At 50.6% G+C, this 18,740-nt stretch overlaps 1 protein-coding gene across 6 annotated transcripts in view; it reads left to right on the top strand.

The window, feature by feature from the left end:
- ASTN1 (astrotactin 1) overlaps nt 1-17,946 on the top strand; it is a 192,169-nt gene extending 174,223 nt beyond the window's left edge. For all 6 annotated transcript variants that reach the window (XM_075131479.1, XM_048859735.2, XM_048859737.2 and 3 more), the window contains 3 exons: nt 1,371-1,471; nt 3,909-4,092; nt 8,024-17,946. In XM_075131479.1, coding sequence (XP_074987580.1) covers nt 1,371-1,471; nt 3,909-4,092; nt 8,024-8,258 — 520 coding nt within the window. In that variant the 3' untranslated portion in view covers nt 8,259-17,946. The remainder of the gene's footprint in view (nt 1-1,370; nt 1,472-3,908; nt 4,093-8,023) is intronic.
- Nucleotides 17,947-18,740: the final 794 nt, after the last annotated feature.

Below are 18,740 nucleotides of genomic sequence, written 5' to 3'. Positions count from 1 at the left end.
GCACCTGTTAATGTCTCCAGCCTAATGATACCCCACCTCATCTGTGCTTACCTCCCACTAGGATTTAACATGCTTACACCCTGAATGATTGCTCTCCTAGACAGAAGGAATAATTGTGGAAGGAGGGCATGCGGGAGAAGAGAGAACACAGCCCCTCGCATAGGGGAAGGGGCAGACAAAGCCCCTGGCACACGGGGGGTGGGGGAGATTGGAGTGATTAAGGATGTGGGGCATGCAGAACAGCTAGCATGGTCAGAGGAAGAATGGGGAACCCTGGTTTGGGAGGAGGTAATGAGGGGCACCCAGAGCCCCATGGTTGAGGGAGTCTCTGAAATAGATTGGGGTGGAGGGTGGCCCACAGAGAGGTTGTGAGCGTCAAGGAGCCCCTGGTGTACACCAGGAGCTGGGCCTACACAGGCTGCGAATGGTGCATCCCCCTCATTTTTTTAACCCCCGGGGATGTCAGTGTGTGTGGGGGAGGGGGGGGGAATCTGGGCACAGCAGCATGTGGGTATCCCCCTCACCTGCCCCGGAGGGTTATTTCCCATTTGCAGTCGTGACCCAGCTGCTGATGGCAACGCTGTGCTCCGTAGATTCAGAGATGGGAAGCCCAGCAGCAGCCACACCGAGCATGTGTGACGGTGCTGGAAAGATCCTGAACTCCCGCCCTTCTTACACCTGCTTGGTGGTCTTGTCCAGCCTCACCTTCTGCCAGGCCTACAGTATGACTCTCACTGGCCGCCTGAACTGATGCCTGACTTACCTACAGCTCCACTCCCAGAGCCGGAGGGGCAGGCGGGCGTGCTGCCCTGGCTGCAGTGGAGGAGGCTCATGATGCGGTCGCACCAAGGCGGCTGCTGTTCTGTTCCTTCCTTATCACCTTCTCCAAGGCTGGGCCCAGGGTGGAGTTTACGCACAGTGAGCACCTCAGATGGCATCAGGATGGAGACAGCAGGCTCTTCATCTGTTAGCTGGCTCTTCCCTGCTGCTGGCCAGGGCTCTGCTCCGCATCATGTGCCAGGGCTCATGTGAATTGGCAGGGCTGTCAGTGCCCCAAGTGCCAGCCCCAGCAGAGAGCTGCCTGCACTAGGCTGAGGTCACTGTGCTGTAAAGGGGATGCCAAGCCTCTTGTATTGAGTTCTCACCTCCCACTGGGTCTGCATGGAAAAGCAGCGCAGGCCAGTTTGGGGCACCTGTGTCAAGCAGAGCGAAGTGACATGCATGGTAGGACAGCCCCATATCTCCTAGGCAGTTAGTTGCATACGTTCCTCCTGATGGGGGTCTGCCGTGTGCACCTGTGTGTGTGAGCTCTGGATTCCCCAGTCTGTCTGCTGTCTCTGTGCTGTGATAACATCTCCCCTCTCCCCCAGGTTCACGCTTTGGGGAGTTGATAACACAGGGAGACGCTCCAGGTCAAGTGATGTGACGGTCAAGACCCCCTGCCCAGTGGTAGATGACGTGAAGGCTCAAGGTAACCATGGGGGTGCTTAAGGTGGGGTGCTGCCTTCTCCCCGGCAAAGCCTTTGTCTGGCATGCTGGACTTCACTGCAGTGGATTGTCAGAGCATGGTTAAGCAGAACATTAGAGCAGGTAAACCCCCATTCTTTTTTTGTTGGGCTAGTTGAAGAGATACGCCCAAGCCAAACCTTAAGCGTGAACGGCCCTGAAATTGGGTGGAATCCAGACCCCAGTTGCTTTTGGCATCTCTGTAACAGGCACACCTGAATCTCCAGAACTGAACACTCTCATAAACACTGGTGGTGTTTGGATCTGGGGCGAAGCTTCCCAGATCCAGCCCATCCCTAGTTATCTGTCTGGTTCAGGCTGCAAGACCCTTGGGGTAGGAACTTTGGCCCAGATCCTCAATGGGAACTAGGCACCTAAACATCTCTGAGCTTGTGGGCCTTTGTCGTCATCTTTGTCCATACCTACCTACAGCACTGCATTAATAAATAATGGCAATAAAGCGTGACGAGAACGAAGCACCATCTTGGGGCTCCATGCGTCGGACCTCAAGGGTTAAGGGGACTTTGGAGGCTCTTGATGGAATTATTGCCAGAGGATGCATGGCTGTTTCTCTGTTGATTATACTGGAACAGAACCTTGTTAGAGGCAGTGGGAATCGGGTCAATACAACTAGATTGTGCAGGTGGAATGAGTGTGTTTGTTTAAAAGTAACATCTCATTCCACTTGGGTGGGAGGTAATAGGAAGCATTGTTCTGAGTGTGGGTTGGGGTGACTGGTGATGGGGTGACAGCCCTACTCTTCTGAATAAACTAGTTAAGATCCCATTCAGCAGTAATCAAGTGGTTCCCACATGATGGCTGTCAGTTAGGTGGCCTCTCCCAGGGATCAGATCTTGGTCCTGTTCCCATTATTACAGCAATAATTTGCTGTCCCGATAGACAGCATCTTCCATTTGCGGTTCTCAGAGCGTGGTCTCTCTCCCAAAAACCGAGCACCAGAGCCAGCAGTAATTGGAAGCCTGATTCACTAGAGCAGGGGTGGGCAAACTTTTTGGGCCGAGGGCCACATCTGGGTGGGGAAATTGTATGCAGGGCCAGGGCAGGGGGTTGGGGTGTGGGAGGAAGTGTGGGGTGTGGGAGGGGGTGCGGTGTTCAGGAATGGGCTCGGGGCAAGGGATTGGTGCAGAGGAGGGGTGCGGGGTGTATGAGGGGGCTCAGGGAAGGGGGTTGGGGTGCAGGAAGGGTGTGGCAGGGAGCTCAGAGCAGGAGGTTGGGGTGCACAGGGGTGCGGGGTGCAGCAGGGGGCTCAGGGCAGGGAGCTGGGGTGCAGGAGGGGTGCAAGGTGCAGGCAGGGAATTGCGGGGTGGGGTGCAGGAGGAGTTCGGGCTCTGGCCCGGCACCACTTACCTAAAGCGGCTCCAGGGTGGTAGCGGCGCGCACTGGGGCCGGGGCAGGCTCCCTGCATCCCTGCTCCCATGCCACGCCCCTCCGGGAAGCAGCCAAAACCATGTCCTTGCATGGCTCCTGGGGGAGGTGGGGCACAAGGCTCTGTGTGCTGCCCTTGCCACGCCTCCAGGTACCTCCCCCGAAGCTCCCATTGGCCGCGGTTCCCCATTCCCAGCCAATGGGAGCTGCGGGGGGTGGTGCCTGGAGGCAAGGGGAATGCACGGAGCTCTCTGCCCCCAGGGATGTGGTGCCGGCCGTTTCTCAGAGCGCTGCGGAGCCTGCGGCACCATGGGGGGCAATCCCGCAGACCGGATCCAAACCCCTTATGTGCTGGATCCGGCCCACGGGCCGTAGTTTGCCCACCCCTGCACTAGAAAGACCAGGGTGTGAACAATTGCAGGAACTGTGGCTGGAGTCCCTCCAGGTTAGGATTGAGGCCAGTGGGAGGGTGAGTGGATGGAAACTTGCCTTCCCATTGGTTGTTCCGGCAGATGGTGAAGTGTTAGAAAAGTCCCCAAAGGGTTGGACATGTCTATGGCTAGTACAGAAAAATACAGAGTCCATGAGCTTTGACAGGAATAGAAACCCTCCTGTTTCAGGGCATAAGCCAGCCTGAGTGATGGGGGTTAGGAGGCATTTTCACCTGGGCGCAGGTTATCTCATAACTGCCTGTTGTAGGGTTCCTTGCACCTTCCTCTACAGCAGCTGGTATTGGCCACTGTCAGAGGCATGCCACTGGACTAGAGGGACCAGTCTGGGAAATCCTGTGTATTCCACTGTCCCTCCTTTTAGAATATGTCCTGGTGACAGAGTAAATTCCAGGACACCTGGGGGGAAATCCTGGCCTTATTGAAGTCAGTAAGAGTTTGCTCTGGACTCCAGTGGGTCCAGAATTTTGCCCCAGGGCTCTTTACTTGATATCTGACCTGGTTTGAGGCTACATTTCCTTTCTCTCTGACAAACGCACTTACAGCCCTCTCTGTCATCCTACCCAGAAATAGCAGACAAGATCTACAATCTCTTCAATGGCTACACCAGCGGCAAGGAGCAGCAGACAGCCTACAACACTCTGCTGGACCTGGGCTCGCCCAGCCTGCACCGGGTCCTCTTCCACTACAACCAGCACTATGAGAACTTCGGGGAGTTCACTTGGCGGTGTGAAGATGAATTAGGACCCAGGTAAGCCTAATAGCCATGCCTGCTAGCGTAGCAGCTCTGCCTGACCAACACACCCCTGAGACATAGCTACCGTTAGAAAGGTTAGATATGGCAGATTGTATTACTGTGGCACATATAGGCCAAAAATGAGATCCAGGCCTCACTGCAGTTACAAACTGCACTGCTGCTGTGCCCCAGGGAGGACTCGGGCACATGGCATCTGTACTGCCACAACTTCCCAGGAAGGACAGCTTCAGACTGGGTCTTGGGCTGGATAGGATGTGGTTGTCAAAGATAAAGAAACAGAGGGTGAGGTCCACTATCCCAGCCCTCCCTGGCCAACTGGACCCTTGTTGATGTGACTTCCTGAGACTGGAGAAGAAGGAAGATCAATAAAAAACCCATGAGAAGAGGGGCTTTTAGGCACCATAGAGTCCAATCCTTGAGTCTACTGAGTTCAGGAGATTACATTTGGGTGAATGATTCTCCGAGAAAGGGGACAGTGCAGGGATGGACCGGACCCCTTCTATCCCACGACGAACGCCAGCTAGAGCTCAGAGACCAGAACCCTGGGGTCAGGGTGAATGCAAGGCTGTTTCCATAGACCCTTAACTTCCTTTCTCTGTGCCCCCACCTGGGTACTCTGAATTGTAGCTCCAAGTATTCACAACGCATCCCCTTACTACCCAGCCCTCACCCTTTCACTGGCCATCTGTGAATCTGCTTGTGGGCACCTTGTCCCATGGCAACCGTTCACCTATTGAGGCGTCCTGCATGCTGGGTGAGAGCAGCAGAAGACTGTATAGCCCCGGGCTGAAGCTGGCTCAGTGTCTTCCCGCATATACTTTGGCAGGGTGATTTCCCAGCCTGCATCTGCAGGCAGCTTGAAGCAGGGGAAGGGGATAGCTCAGACAGGAGGCCATGAGACTAAGAGCTTTTCACCTTCAGGCACAACCGTGGAATGGGTGAACTAGTGCTCAGAACCCAACCAAAATCAGGGTGGCTTTAAATCCCATACAAACCCACAACCACCAGCCCTGGTCTAGGAGATGCAGGTGGGCCTGGGAACCACAGCGCTCACACAGCCACCTTCTCCCTCACCCCAAGCTCCAGCTCCACCCTCCCCTACATCTTACCTTCAAGTGGGACTGGGGCTTGCATCTGCCGGGCTTCAGGGGGTATCGGCTTGGCCCACTGCCTCCCCCGGGCCTGGGAAGCTTTTCTCATCCCCTCATCCCCAGTTGCCAGGGGGCACTGAGTGGTCCCTCCCTGTCCTTGTGTGGCGCTCCAGCAGATTCCCAGGGAGGGCCTCTGCCTCCTGTATCTTCAGCACATCTCCTGGTCAGGACAGAATGGCCCAGAGCCCGCAGACAGACACAGCACCAAGAAGCCGGGAAAGGGTCTCCGTCCTGCTGCAAAAGCTGTGCGACTTGGCAGGGGCAGACAGCACGCAGTCATCCCTATGGTTGCATTCAAATATTAGTGGGTGTCTCCTCTTGTGTACGGTTGCTAGGGAACCTCCAAGGCCACCTTAACTCCCCAATGCTAAAAAGACTATTAAGTCTTCCTTACCCCGGATGATCATTGGGGCTGCTTCCTCTCTGTGCTTGCCAAGTGTGTGGGGTCTGAGCCATTCTGGCGACACTAGAAAAGATTCAAAGACATCCCCTCCCACCTGGCAGCTCCCCCAAAGCTGTATGGGGGGAAGATAGCTACTAAGGGCCACCCCAAGGCATTTAAAAGTGTGGCATGGGGTTCCCAAGGCCTGGGCAGGGGGTGGGGAGGCTGAGTGGTTAGGTGTTCTGGGCGGGGGCTGCGGCTTCTTTTCAAGGTCCAGGTTCTTGTAGAAGTGGGCGTTCCAAGAGGTAGGTACGTTGCCATCTCTGGGCGTGGGCCCTGCTTGGGGAGGGCTGGTATTTTACATACACATACTGACCCTTGCAGGTTTCATGCTGCTCTTCCTCTGTCTTCTTTCTTGAAACTGAGCACCAGGAGGTAGAGATCAAACATTGTTCCCCTCCAGTGGTGGCTTCTGTGAGGGCAGCCGATTGCTGGGAACTCAATTAACCCCAGACAGGTGACCTCGTCACAGAGCCAGTACCAGAACTGGTCCTGATTATCCTCTCCCTGGGCGCACTCAGCAGAGGGACCAAGGGCTGACTGCAACGTGGAGAGGGGAACTCCCCTGTCGACCCTTTCGGTCATGGGGGAGGTAAACCGGCACGGTGTGGTGCACAGTATATGGGGGAAGTTCAGTCTCCAAGGCTGGCAGTGATCAGCACTGAATCCACTGAACCTTTTGGTTGGTTTGAATTTCAAAGAGGAGAGGGCGACAATGCAGGCAGCTTAACGTCATCCCTTGGAAATGTTTGAGCATTTGACTTGAAATGACACAATTTCTGATGAAGTGTTTGCAGCTCGTGCTGTTGGAAAGGAATGCTGAGGCAGCTGCCGAGGTCTCTGGTGGTGACAGAGCTCAGAAGCCGGACCTCTTGGTGAAGCATGCAGGCTGGTGGGGACAGGAGAAATCATTTGCAGATGATGTCATTTAGCCAGCAGAGTGTTCATTTGACTTCTCTCTGGTACTTCTTGGGTGTCCTGGATACAAACCCAGGCCAATTGGACTCTTGGGTGAGCTGTCAGGAGTCGGCACCTTCCATCCTGCTATGCTGTTCCTGGGTATGCTTTGTCAGAATGCGCTTATGTCACTTCTCGGCAACGCTGGTTTGTAAGCAAGAGGTTTGGGGCTAGAACTGTGGCCATTCCCTCCTGCCCTGTGAAGGCGCGCAGAGTGCAGTTAGCCAACCACCTGCTCAAGAGAAGAGCCAGCACGGAGGGACAGGTTGCCTCCCAGCAGACCAACAGTGGGTGTTAGTGCCTGGAAAGCCCACTGAAGTTAGTGGGAGTCTCTCAACTTCTGTAGGCTTTGGATCTGGGCCTTAGTGACTCCGGGCCTCATGCTGTATGGTGCTCAGCCTGCTGGGGAGTGCTGAGCTCTTGCATTGCTAGCCAAGTGCTCATCGCCTCCCAGGAGGCATCACCTTGCTAGTCTGGGCCTGTCACCTCAAGGTAGCTGCCTCAAAATCACCCATGTCAGTAGCAACAATCTGAAGCCTGCAAGGAGCGAATGGTGGGACATTCTGCCACCTTGCAAGGGAGAGCACCATGGTGGGCCAGCCTTGATTCCACCTTGCTCTTAGCCTGCCAGGGATAGTAGTTGGCAGCTCTGGAATGGAGACGGCTGGCTGTCCTGGTTCACTGACCTCTGCCCTCTCCGTGGCGAGTGGGAGATCCTGGCGCACACCTACCTGCAGTGCACCAGGTTGCAGCTCCTCTTCTGGTTCCTCCACAGCCTCCTGCCTTGGTTCTGGCTGCACTTTTCCTCCTTTGGGTGGTGACCGCAGCTCCTTGGACTTCTTTGTGGTGCAGTGGGTGCTGTCCTGTGTTCTCTGCTCACTGTCCCCATCCAGAGCCCTCGAACTAAACTTTTGATCTCCACTCCCGGCTTACCGTGTGTTGTCCTACAGACTCAGTTGTTTTCTGGGCTCTGGGGCCCCTCCCTCGTTTGAGCAGGGTGGGCCTCTAGTCCTACATGAGTTTAGCCCCCACCCTCAGAGAAAGAAAAGATGCGAGTGACTAGGGGGCTGAGATGGGGACAGAAGCATGGTGGCTGGGTGTGGGGTTGGTGCCAGCTTTGCTTTTCATCCTCAGCATTGAGGCTGGTCCGTGCTGCCCCCTTCGGCAGGGAGACATTGCATTCAGGTGGCATGGAGATTAAGGGTGACCAAGTGACTTTATCTGCCACAGGACTGTTATCCTCGTTCTCCTGGGCCTTTTCCTGGTCTGTTTAACCTTCCTTGTGTCTCTCTTTTTACACTTTCTCTCCCTTTCCCACCCCCATCTTACCTCTTGTCCCACCATGTCTCTGGCTTCTCCTCTCCCCCGTCTGCAGGAAGGCCGGCCTCATTCTCTCCCAGCTTGGGGACCTCAGCAACTGGTGCAACAGCCTCCTTCAGGAGCCCAAGATCAGCCTCCAGCGCACGTCACTCAGGTATCTCGCCTGCCGCTACAGCGAGATCAAGCCGTACGGACTTAACTGGTCAGAGCTGAGCCGGGACCTCAAGAAGACATGCGAAGAGCAAGCGCTAAGCGTCCTCTATAATGACTATGGAGACAAAGACAACTGAGGGGTTGAGGAACCACTCTCAGGCCCCTAAGAGGCAAGTGGGAGAAAAGCGCATTTGTGGGAGTTTTATAAATGGATCTGCAGGAGGTCACTGAAATCTCCCAAGACAAAACTTAAACCAGGGAGGGAAACTATTGCTCTTTGCAGGACTTACCTGGTATTAGACTCTTCAACACAGCCAATAGCCTTTCTAGTTGGAGGTCTTGTGAGACCCAGTTTTTGTTTGTTTTGCTCATTTTACCAAGAGGTTCCTTGGACTGGGTAGGTGAACACATACTCCAGAATGAAAGATACACTTTTAAGGTTCCAGCCCACGACTCCCACCCACATTCCCCATGCAGCGTGAACCTCAGTTTCCAAAGAGAAAAAAATCAGAACAACAGAAGCCAGGCAGGGAGAGGAATCTCCTCTTTAGAATTAATAGACCCAGCGTTACCTAATTAATAGACTCTCAAATAACATCAGGTCTGGGAAAGCAGAAAGAGGGCATGAGCGTCCAATTTTGCTCTTCCCCATAAGGATCCAGCTCTGAGATTAGATCTGATAACAAAAAAATGGCTGTGGTTGTAAAGGACAAGCTCTGGACTGCAGCAGCAATAATCTTCGAACCATCTGAGGGTAGGGAGGGCTTGTCGCACCCTCCCCCTGCCCCCTTCATTCCTTGCTCATTCTCTAGAGTCCCTGATCTTGGCTCTGTGCTGGGATCCTGCAAGGTCCTTCCAGTTTGTAGTCAGCCCCAAATGGCATGTGGGGGTGGTCACTGAGGTTAACAGGGCAGTAGCAATGTACTTTTCCCTGGACTGCATTTGTGCCCTTTTTTGCCACAATAACAGCTGCTAAGCAGTGATGAGTTTGGGCAGAGCTCTGGCTAAAATGTAGATGCTTGGGGAGCATTTACCCTGGCACCAAACCTCAGCCCATGGCACAGTATCAGCTTCAAAGGTGCCACCCAGCGTGACCAGTAGGATGTGGGGAAGGGAGGGTGAGAGGAACTGTGGGATTGTTTTCACTTTGCAGCAGGGGTGGTCTCCTTATCTTCAGATCCCTCTCCACTTAGCGGAAAGTGAAACTCCACCCCGAGTGTGGAATGCATTGCGGGGTGGGGCGGGGAGGAGCCAAGAACACACACCTAGGAGCAGACAGCTACCTACTGAAGAGATGCAGTCTAACCCTTGGGAAATCCCTTCTAAAAACCTGATCTTTGGCTTATTCTTTCATGAAAGGTGAAGCATTTGAAAAGTGATGTCAGTAGAGCACCTGGGATGAATCTGGCTCTTTTAAGAGCACCTCCCACCCACACCCCCAGAATAGGGCTGATCTTACCTTGTTTGATTGCTCTTTCTTGCCACAGTTCGTTGAGGTTACTGCAGCATGAGGCATAGGTGCTGACTCTGTGGGTGTTCAGCACCCACCAGCCACAGCTGTTCCCTGCCCCTGCTCAACAGCTGATGGGGGGCGGCTCGAGAAGGGGCTTGGGTGAGGGTGGAGAGTGGTGGGGGGTAGGAAGAGGCAGCGTGCAGGTGGGGCCTTGGGGTAAGGGGTGGAGTGGGGGTGTGGCCTCGGGGCAAAGCGGGGGTGGAGCACTCCCAGGGAAAAGGAAAAGAAGGCACCTGTGGCACGAGGGGCAAACCCCTGAGGGGACTGACATAAGTCCTGTGTTTGTACAAGAATTCACGCCATGGCAGCAAGGATCTTCACCTCTACTTCACTGTTTTAAACTCCCATTAGCACTAGGGGAGATGGGGCTTAGTTCAGTTCCAGTTCAGTGGCAGACAGCATCTTTATTACCAGTGATGATCAGAGAGGGAGAAAGACTCTCCAGTCCCGGAGTGAGGCTACAGAGGTGGCAGGTAGAGAAACATTCTTTGACTTTGCCAGCTGAGAACTTTTGATTTGGAACAACTGTGAGATGAACATGGGGGCCCCATGATGGAATATTTATAGCAGCTTTCAAAGTAGAATCTCCTTTTAATATTTTAGTGCTGGCAGAAGCCATCTGAACCTACACATTATGCTTTCCTGCCACCCTTCTTTTCGCCCACTAAGTGCCAAGGACACAAATCTGTTTGTTTTGTATCTAGTGTGGAGTTAAAGAGCTCTACCCACAGCCAACAGCGTTACCTAACAGTATTTGCATATCAGCAACCACCATGCCCGGAGAATTTTGCACATTAGATATGTCAGCTCTTTGCACCTTTTTCAGACAGGCAGATGCAAGATAAAACTCCCTCTGGCATGACAGTAGCATTATAACGTATTGCCAGTTGTGTGGACAAACTTGACCTCAGGAGAGCTGACTTAGATTGGTGAGTTGAGAAGAGCACCCAGTACCATAGTTAGACCATTACCTGGAAGAGTAACAATTAGGTACTAAATGCAGCCAACGAGCAGCTCCATGCAAAAGAAAGTCTGCTATATGCAACAAAGCAGTGGAATCCATACGGATGCCAGATAGCACTTTTTATGCTCTCTGTCATAAAGGTCTTATACCCTTCTGCCCCCAGCAGTAGACACTCATTGGTGCTTTAAATGCCTCGCATGATGCTCTTGCCCAGATGGGGAAACGGGAAAGAGATTTTAGCAGCTCCAAGGTGGCTTATGCCCCAGACCTGAGGGCTGATTTCTCTTCTAAAATCATCTCCACTTGCAGAGTCCCAGGTGTTATAAAAACACTTGAACTAACCTTGGCCCGTATCGCACTCATGTTTAGTTATTTGTCTCCCTACCCCTCAGGGCCAATGCATCCCTCTGAAGCCACTTTACAAAGCAAGGATAAGCTAGCTGCCAGGAAGCTAACCTTGAAGCACTCATTGGTACGCTTGGCTATAATTCATACACAGCCCTGGATATTTAAGCTGGGTTCAGTGAGGTGGAATCTGGGCCAAGACACCTGGGTTTATCTTACTCTTTTCAGCAAATGCCAGGACAGCTTTGGATTTCACATGGGCAGCCCCCGGGGGATGGGCAAAAGAGACGTTAGCTTGATATCTTCTCTGAAGGACCCTTAAACACATATGTCTTTGGCCCAGAAGTGAGTTTGTTGCTCACCAAGCAGTACTGCATATGTGGCATTTTTATGAGAGAGAGGCTTTTCCTCTCTATAGCAGCCTCATCCCCCCTTCTGTCACTTCCCAGATGCACAGTGTAGGAGGCAGGGTTGGTCAGCCTAGAGAGTGGGATTCTGCCAAGAAACCCCTGCATCTGCCAGACACTGGGCACTCACACCTGCCGAGGTAACTGATTTGTCCCACCCGTGACTTGTGTCTGGGCTTCACAGCCATTTCCAGATTGCTTCTGCTCTTCGCATTTTGAACTACTTGCATCACAGAGCCTCCCCCCCCCCCCCCCCCAGGCAGCCCTGCCTTCCCAAGAAGCCCCTGTCTTATCACAGTGACTACACATGGCAATGCCTTAATTGGTTATCCAGTCCAGGTCATGGCCAGAATAGGATCCTCTTTGGTACTGTGTCCGCTGTACGCTCCAGCTCTTTGGCTCGTTCACTTTTTAAAAGGCCTAAGGCATTGGGGTTTCTAGCAGACCTCTATGGTCAACCTCACAGGAGATTTGTTGCTCGCTGAGCTTGACATACCACCTTGCGACACCACTGTAAGCCCACTTGCAGGTGTTGGGACAGCATGAGTACCTGCTGCTGTTTTAGCTAGTTGAATGACAGGAGCACCCCAAAAGGCCCCACGAGGAACTTTTATTGATATTACACTAACACCTGGATGCTCCAACTGAGCCGGAGTCCTCATTTTGCTGGGTGATGAACACCTGCAGAGCTAGTGCTTACAATCTAAGTAGACAAAGGGTGAGAGGGGCATTGACTTGCCCAAAAGCACACAGGAGGACAGTGGCAGAGCCACATCTAGAACCCCGCTCCCAGTCCAGGGCCCTACCCACTAGACTCTGCTGCCTGCCTGTGGTGCTGAACAGAAGCAGAAGTGTCACCCACTTACAGTCATCATTTCCCTAGCACCATTTCCATGCATGGCCCTTCCAGGTGAGGTGCATCAAGGGACGCAACAGCACCTCTTGCTGGTGCAGGATAAGGTGAGAAGGCCTTTGAACCCAATGACACGTCCCCCTCTTCCCAGCCCTGCACAAGTGAGAACACAAGAGGAGCGGCTGGAGGAGGAGGAGGACAGACTGCCGCTCAGCGCTGTCTTTTGCGGAGGTCCCCTAAGGCACAGGTTTTAATGCCAGTTTCTTTATTCTTATGGGGTCTGGTTTCCTTGGTGGGATCATGACCCTGGTTGAACTTTATGGCAGCTAATCCTGAATTAACACTTCAACAGATGCTTTAAGCCATGGAACATTTTAAACCAGACCTGGCTATGTATTATAGTGTCCTGGCACCAAACACAAGGATCTGCAGGGCAGCCCAGCAGCGTTGCAATTGCACGTGACCTGCTGATCAAATCACTCATTGATTTCCATGGAGTCCATTGGCTTCTGGGCCATTGATGTACACCACCTGGAAGTCTGGCCCCAAAAGTTCCAGGTTCCAGATTCACAAAAAGTACTTAGTTGCTTGACTCCCCTTGAAATCACTGGGCAATAGGTGCCTAAATACCTTTGTGCATTTGGGTCACATACCACATTTGCTTATGGGGGAAATTCTTAATTGCAACTGGGTTTTGTCAACGGCTATGATAGATGCGCGGAAAATGACATTAACAAAGTATTAACCCTTAAAAAGACGGCATTGACCGCGCTGCCAACCAAATGAATGCTTTTATATGTCTGGCCACAGTCTCCCCCTCCCTTCTTTTCCTCCCGCATTAATGGCGGATGATTCACTTGAGCCGAACCTCTGAGTTATTTTCCTGGCTGTAGGTGTACTACTGTGATAGCATTAATATCTTTTACTTGTTGTGCAATGATTTAACATGAAGATGGTTGGGCTGTTTTTTGTGGGTTTTACTTTTTTTTAATTACTACAATTCTTGTTTCTTGATGTTCTATTTAGAACTCTGTGATGTTTTACTACTATAGATTGAAAGTGGGATGCGGGGCGGGGCAACATGGCAAAACCATAAGGAATTACAGTATTATTTAAAAAAGGTTTTAAAAAAAGAATTGTAACGCTGTGTAAAAATCCAGATGAAAATTTAAGTGACTATTAAACAGAGCTGTTAGTAAGTTGTGGGTTTGGCAAATTGGAATGTTTGTTTATAGTTTTGGTCCCATTGATGTCACTTCTGGCACTAGATGAAGTGTTCAGACTGTAACTTCCTTGCCTTTGAACTCCATTCCTGCCTCACACAAGTTGCCATGAGCCCGGCTGTCCACCAGATTAAGCAATGCCTTAACTGCTCGATAAACAAAGCAAGACCAATAGCTCCCATCAAGGCAAAGTCAGTGCAGCGCACACAGATATTAGCTACCCATTTGCCTTGCTGTAGTTGAATTCTAGGTGAATTCCTGGCACGGCATGAAAAAGGAACAGTACGTGTGTGGGTAAAGAATTGGTCGCTAGACTCTCAGATGGTGTAAATCACTAGAGCTCTGTCAACATCACTGCCAATTTGCATCAGCTGTGAATTTGGCCCTGGGCATGTGGTAAAAGTGCAAATGTTTCTGGAGGGTGTGTGATTTCCCATCCTGGAAAACTAAACTAGCATTGGTGACTGTGTCAGGTTTATAAAAACAAGGAAATGTATCCTATTTATTACACACATCAGAGAATGTCATTTAAATCCTTGCTTCGCAGACCGTTAAGCATAGTTACAACAGCCCTATGTAACACTTCCTGGGTCTAGCTTGCCTCCTTGCATTGCTGTTGTAAGGTCACACCCCAGAGTTCTCCTGCTTTTGACCAAGTGATCAAACAATATTGCTTCAGACCTAGCCTTCCTTAAAAGTCTGAAGACAGTTTTCTTGCCCTGCAAGTATCCAACACTACTGATCCCACAGTCCATACTAGTGGTACCCAACCTAGACCACAAAGGTGTTAACCATGTGGGCCAGGATTCACCAAGGGCCTCAGGCACCAGACCCTGAGAGTTGCAATGCTTAACTTTCAGGTGCCTGGAAAAAAAAATCACAAGAACACCACTGTGATCCACAAAGCCGGAGTTCAGGGCCAAGCTCCCTATAAAACAAATGGGGAGAGGTAGGTGCCTTAGAATACAATCCCCAGAAACCAGCAGGCAAGCTGGGGATCTTCCTAAACTAGCCAATGGGAGACACCAACAAATGGGCTGTGTCCTAAACCCTGCCCCTCTCATGGAGTTTGGTCGGCTGCAGGGAGGAGCCCATGTCTGCTAGTGAGCGACAACCAGGAACCTGTCGCCTGGACTCCAGGTGGCTTAGACACCTAAGGTTTCTTGCAAGAATGAGTTAGGCACCTGCCTCACCCCACACAAGATGGTGGCAGGAGTGGGCTGTAGTGGTACCATCGACCTTATAACCTGTAGCCCCAGGCTTAGCACACAGACGTGGGAGACCCAGGTTCAACGCACCCCTCTGCCTCACGGGGAGAGGGGAGCCCCCTGCTCAAATTCTGCTGCTCAAGAGAGGGCTCTAACCAATGGGCAATAGGGTATAGTGATGTGGAGCTCCCTCCAGCTTTCCTGGTGATGTGCCCCTTTGGATAAATAGTGGAGTCATCAGGCCCGAAGGAGAATGTCTCTGTAGCCTGGTGGTTTAAGTACCCACTTGGGTGGTGGGAGATGCAGGGTCCCGTCCCCCTCCTCTAATCACTCTTTCATTATGTATCAGCCGGAGACTCCTGTTCAAATCTCCCTTCTGCATTAAGCAGAGGGGAGACGTGAACCTGGGTCTGCTGTGTCCCAGCTGGATGTGATAGCATTGGGCTAAAAGTGATGTGGTGGGCAGGAGCCCTAATGCCACCAACCAGAGTTTGAATGAGAGCTGCTCTAGTAGGCGGTCTCTGAGCACATTTACTGGCTTGGGCCCCACACGCCCGGTAGCTGTTTGGCTGCCTCTCTCCCTCCTGGTTTGAGAATTGGTCTGGGCTTAACAGGTGGCTGGAGAGGAGACTGGCATCCAAATGCCAAGAACAAGGTAGCAGCACATCTGCTCTGAGGCAGAAATATTGGCGCCAAGGGAGTTTTTACTCTAAAAACGTAGGCACCAAGTGAATTTAGGCACTTCTCAGGATTCGATGCGAGTTCAGTGTATCCCAGTGGAGCCTAAAAATGGGGTCTAGTTGCCCGTTAACTGCAGTGATCACAGGATCATGCCTCATGGGGCTGTCCCACCTTTTTTCCAGGTGCTCAGTTGCATTAAAATAAAATACCTTCCTTGTGTTAATGTTCCACGTAAGGGATTACTGTCGCCGCCACGGGGATGTTACATAATAAGCCACGGGGAGAGGTGGCCCAAACAACTACATATGGGAGCAGAGATGATCTGCTTGAAATGGTGGGTGAGTGGGTGGGGGGCCAGCAGCTGGCACTGGATTGCACATGCATATGGGCCACACTTGGCAAGGTTTACACACAGCGGGCCCATACCACCAGTTCCGGATACCTTCCAAGCATAGAACTGGAGGGGCAGAAGGGACCTCAGGGGGTTATCTCATCTATCTTCTCCCTCCCTTCCCCCCCAACACCACCTTCAAAAGAGCAATGCTTTTGGGGGCACGTGATGGAAAAAGCACCCAAAGGACAAGTGTAGCAGACTCTTCAGGATACGTAGGTTAAATATAGTAGTAGCACTGTTAGGTATGGCCGACTCTTTAAATGCAAAATTCCTTGCATTATAGGAGAGCATTTCTGCTAGCTGCTGGACTGTGGGTTTTCTCAGCCCTGTGCCCCCGCCACCCCAGTCTGCCAGGAGTTTGCATTGAACCTGCAATGCAATTCCTATTCAATAGCCAGCCATCCACTGCTTTTCTAAGGCCTAGTCTACACTACACGACTGTTGCTGCCTTTCAGATGCCATCCCACAATGCCCACACTGACAATTAAATTGGGGCAAGCACTGCTGTTGAGGACATGCACTGTTGATACAAGGAGCATAGGGTGGACATGCAGAAGCAGTTTAATTACTGCAGCAGCTGTAAATTGACATAACGTAGAGCGATTTAGTTTTGTAGTGTAGACTTGCCCTGAGCAGAGACTAGTCACTAATTACAAGACACTCAGTGTCACTAATTAGTAAGCAATCATGTATTAACTGTAATGTGGTCAATAACGAGCCAAAGCAGTGCAGATCAAAACATGTTCACTTTCATAATTTGAGTCAGATGCCACCAGCAGGTTGATTTTCGTTCTTGGTGGTTCGGGTTCTGTAGTTTCTACATCGGAGTGTTGCTCTTTTAAAGGCTTCTGAAAGCAAGCTCCACACCTCGTCCCTCTCAGATTTTGGATGGCACTTCAGACTCTTAAACCTTGGGTCGAGTGCTGTAGCTATCTTTAGAAATCTCACATTGGTACCTCCTTTGTGTTTTGTCAAATCTGCAGCAAAAGTGTTCTTAAAATGAACATGTGCTGGGTCGTCATCCGAGACTGCTATAACATGAACTATGTGGCAGAATGCGGGTAAAACAGAGCAGGGGACATACAATTCTCCCCCAAGGAGTTCGGTCACAAATTTAATTAACATGTTTTTTTTTAAATGAGCGTCGTCAGCATGGAAGCATGTCCCCTGGAATGGTGGTCGAAGCATGAAGGGACATATGAATCTTTAGCACATTGGCATGTAAATATCTTGCAATGCCGGCTACAACAGTGCCATGTGACTGTTTGTTCTCACTTTCAGGTGACATTGTAATCAAGAAGCGGGCAGCATTGTCTCCCGTAAATGTAAACAAACTTGTTTGTCTTAGCAATTGGCTGAATAAGAAGTAGGACTGAGTGGACTTGTAGGCCCTAAAGTTTTACATTGTTTTGTTTTTGAGTGCAGTTATGTGACAAAAAAAATCTGCATTTGTAAATTGCACTTTCATGATTAAGAGACTGCATTATGTACGAGGCGAATTGAAAAAATTATTTCTTTTCTTTATCATTTTTACAGTGCAAATATTTGTATTAAAAATATAAAGTGAGCACAGTACACTTTGTATTCTGTATTGTAATTTAAATCAATATATTTGAAAATGTAGAAAAACATCCAAAAATAGTTAATACATTTCAATTGGTATTCTATTGGTTAACAGTGCAATTAAAATGATAATCACGTTTTTTTTAAATCGTGATTAATTTTTTTTGAGTTAATCGTGTGAGTTAATTGTGATTAATTGAGAGCCCTAATGCTTAGTTCTATCTGTAAAGTAACTTAAAATTTGCATGGAAATAAATGCAGTGCCAAGTATTATACTAATAGCAAAGATGGAATCAGATGTTAGTGAGTCATGTCCATGATTGTGATTGGTAAACATAAATGCCAAAATAATTTAAAAAATAAAGTCCCCTTCTTAATAAAAGAAAGGAAACCTTAATCACATAGGTTAAAATTAGACATATTTTTAGTGGTGTGAAAAACAATGGACTAAAATAGAGTAGATAATGGTAGTAACACCAAGTGTGCATGTTAGAGAAAGTAAGCAGATTTTATGTCTCTCTACTAAAGAAAGTGTATAAAGTATCAAATGTGTGTTTCTGAAATCTGTGTTAGAGCTCCAGAACTGATATCTCAAGGCTTGGCATTGGGAATATCTTCCTGTATTATCAACTGACTCTTCTAAATTTACATATAAACTTTAAACGTGGCTTTAACTGGAGTTTCTGTACATTTTTTCTTTCTTTATATAACCATTAGATACAGTGCACCTGTCAGCTAATTCCTAAGTTATCTGCAAAAAAAAAAAAATTCTAGATTTTCAGCTGCCTAAGTAGTCCCTGGAATTACAGTTAAAGTTTCCTCCTCCTCCCCCCCCCAAAATCTGAAATGGTGCCCGGTGAGCCAGGAGTGGCCCGAGGGCTCTGGCAAGATGTAGCCCCTGTGTGACAGCACAACGCCTGCCTTGAGCCACATGCTGAGCCCCAGGCACCACGAGCCACGGCAGCAGCACAGAAGTAAGAGTGGCATGGTACACCCTTACTTCTGCGTTGGTGCTGGCAATGGCATTACCTTCAGAGATGGGCACCCGGCCAGCACCTGCTGGTATCAGGCTGCCCTGCCAGTGCCTAATTTGTGCCAGGGCTGAGCTCTGGCATCTTTTTCAATACGAATTAAATGCTTGTGGAGGCAGTGGGGCCCAGAGGTGATGGGAAGCCCAGGGAGCCCGTGGAGACCAGGGTGTCAAAATACAAGTTCGCCCAGGGCTCTGTTTTCCATAAGGCTGGACCCCATAAAGCAGGGAGGGGATTTCACACTGAAGGAAAGAAAGGAGAGAGGAGAAACACTGAAGGTGAGACCTTGCAGAGAGGGCTAATTGTCCGATCTAGGACCATGCTCACTCACACCTCAGTTTCCCCTCTTGGACTCTTCACATGCCCAATAGCAACACTCCTGCTTCAGGGCAGGTTTGGTCTCATACCTTTCAAAAGGAAACCCTGCCAGTGGCTCT

The sequence above is a fragment of the Caretta caretta genome, chromosome 8, assembly GCF_965140235.1.
Source record: "Caretta caretta isolate rCarCar2 chromosome 8, rCarCar1.hap1, whole genome shotgun sequence".
Classification (NCBI taxonomy): domain Eukaryota; kingdom Metazoa; phylum Chordata; order Testudines; family Cheloniidae; genus Caretta; species Caretta caretta.
The sequence above is the reverse complement of the archived record's forward strand: the minus strand, read 5'-3'. Positions and strand labels throughout refer to the sequence as shown.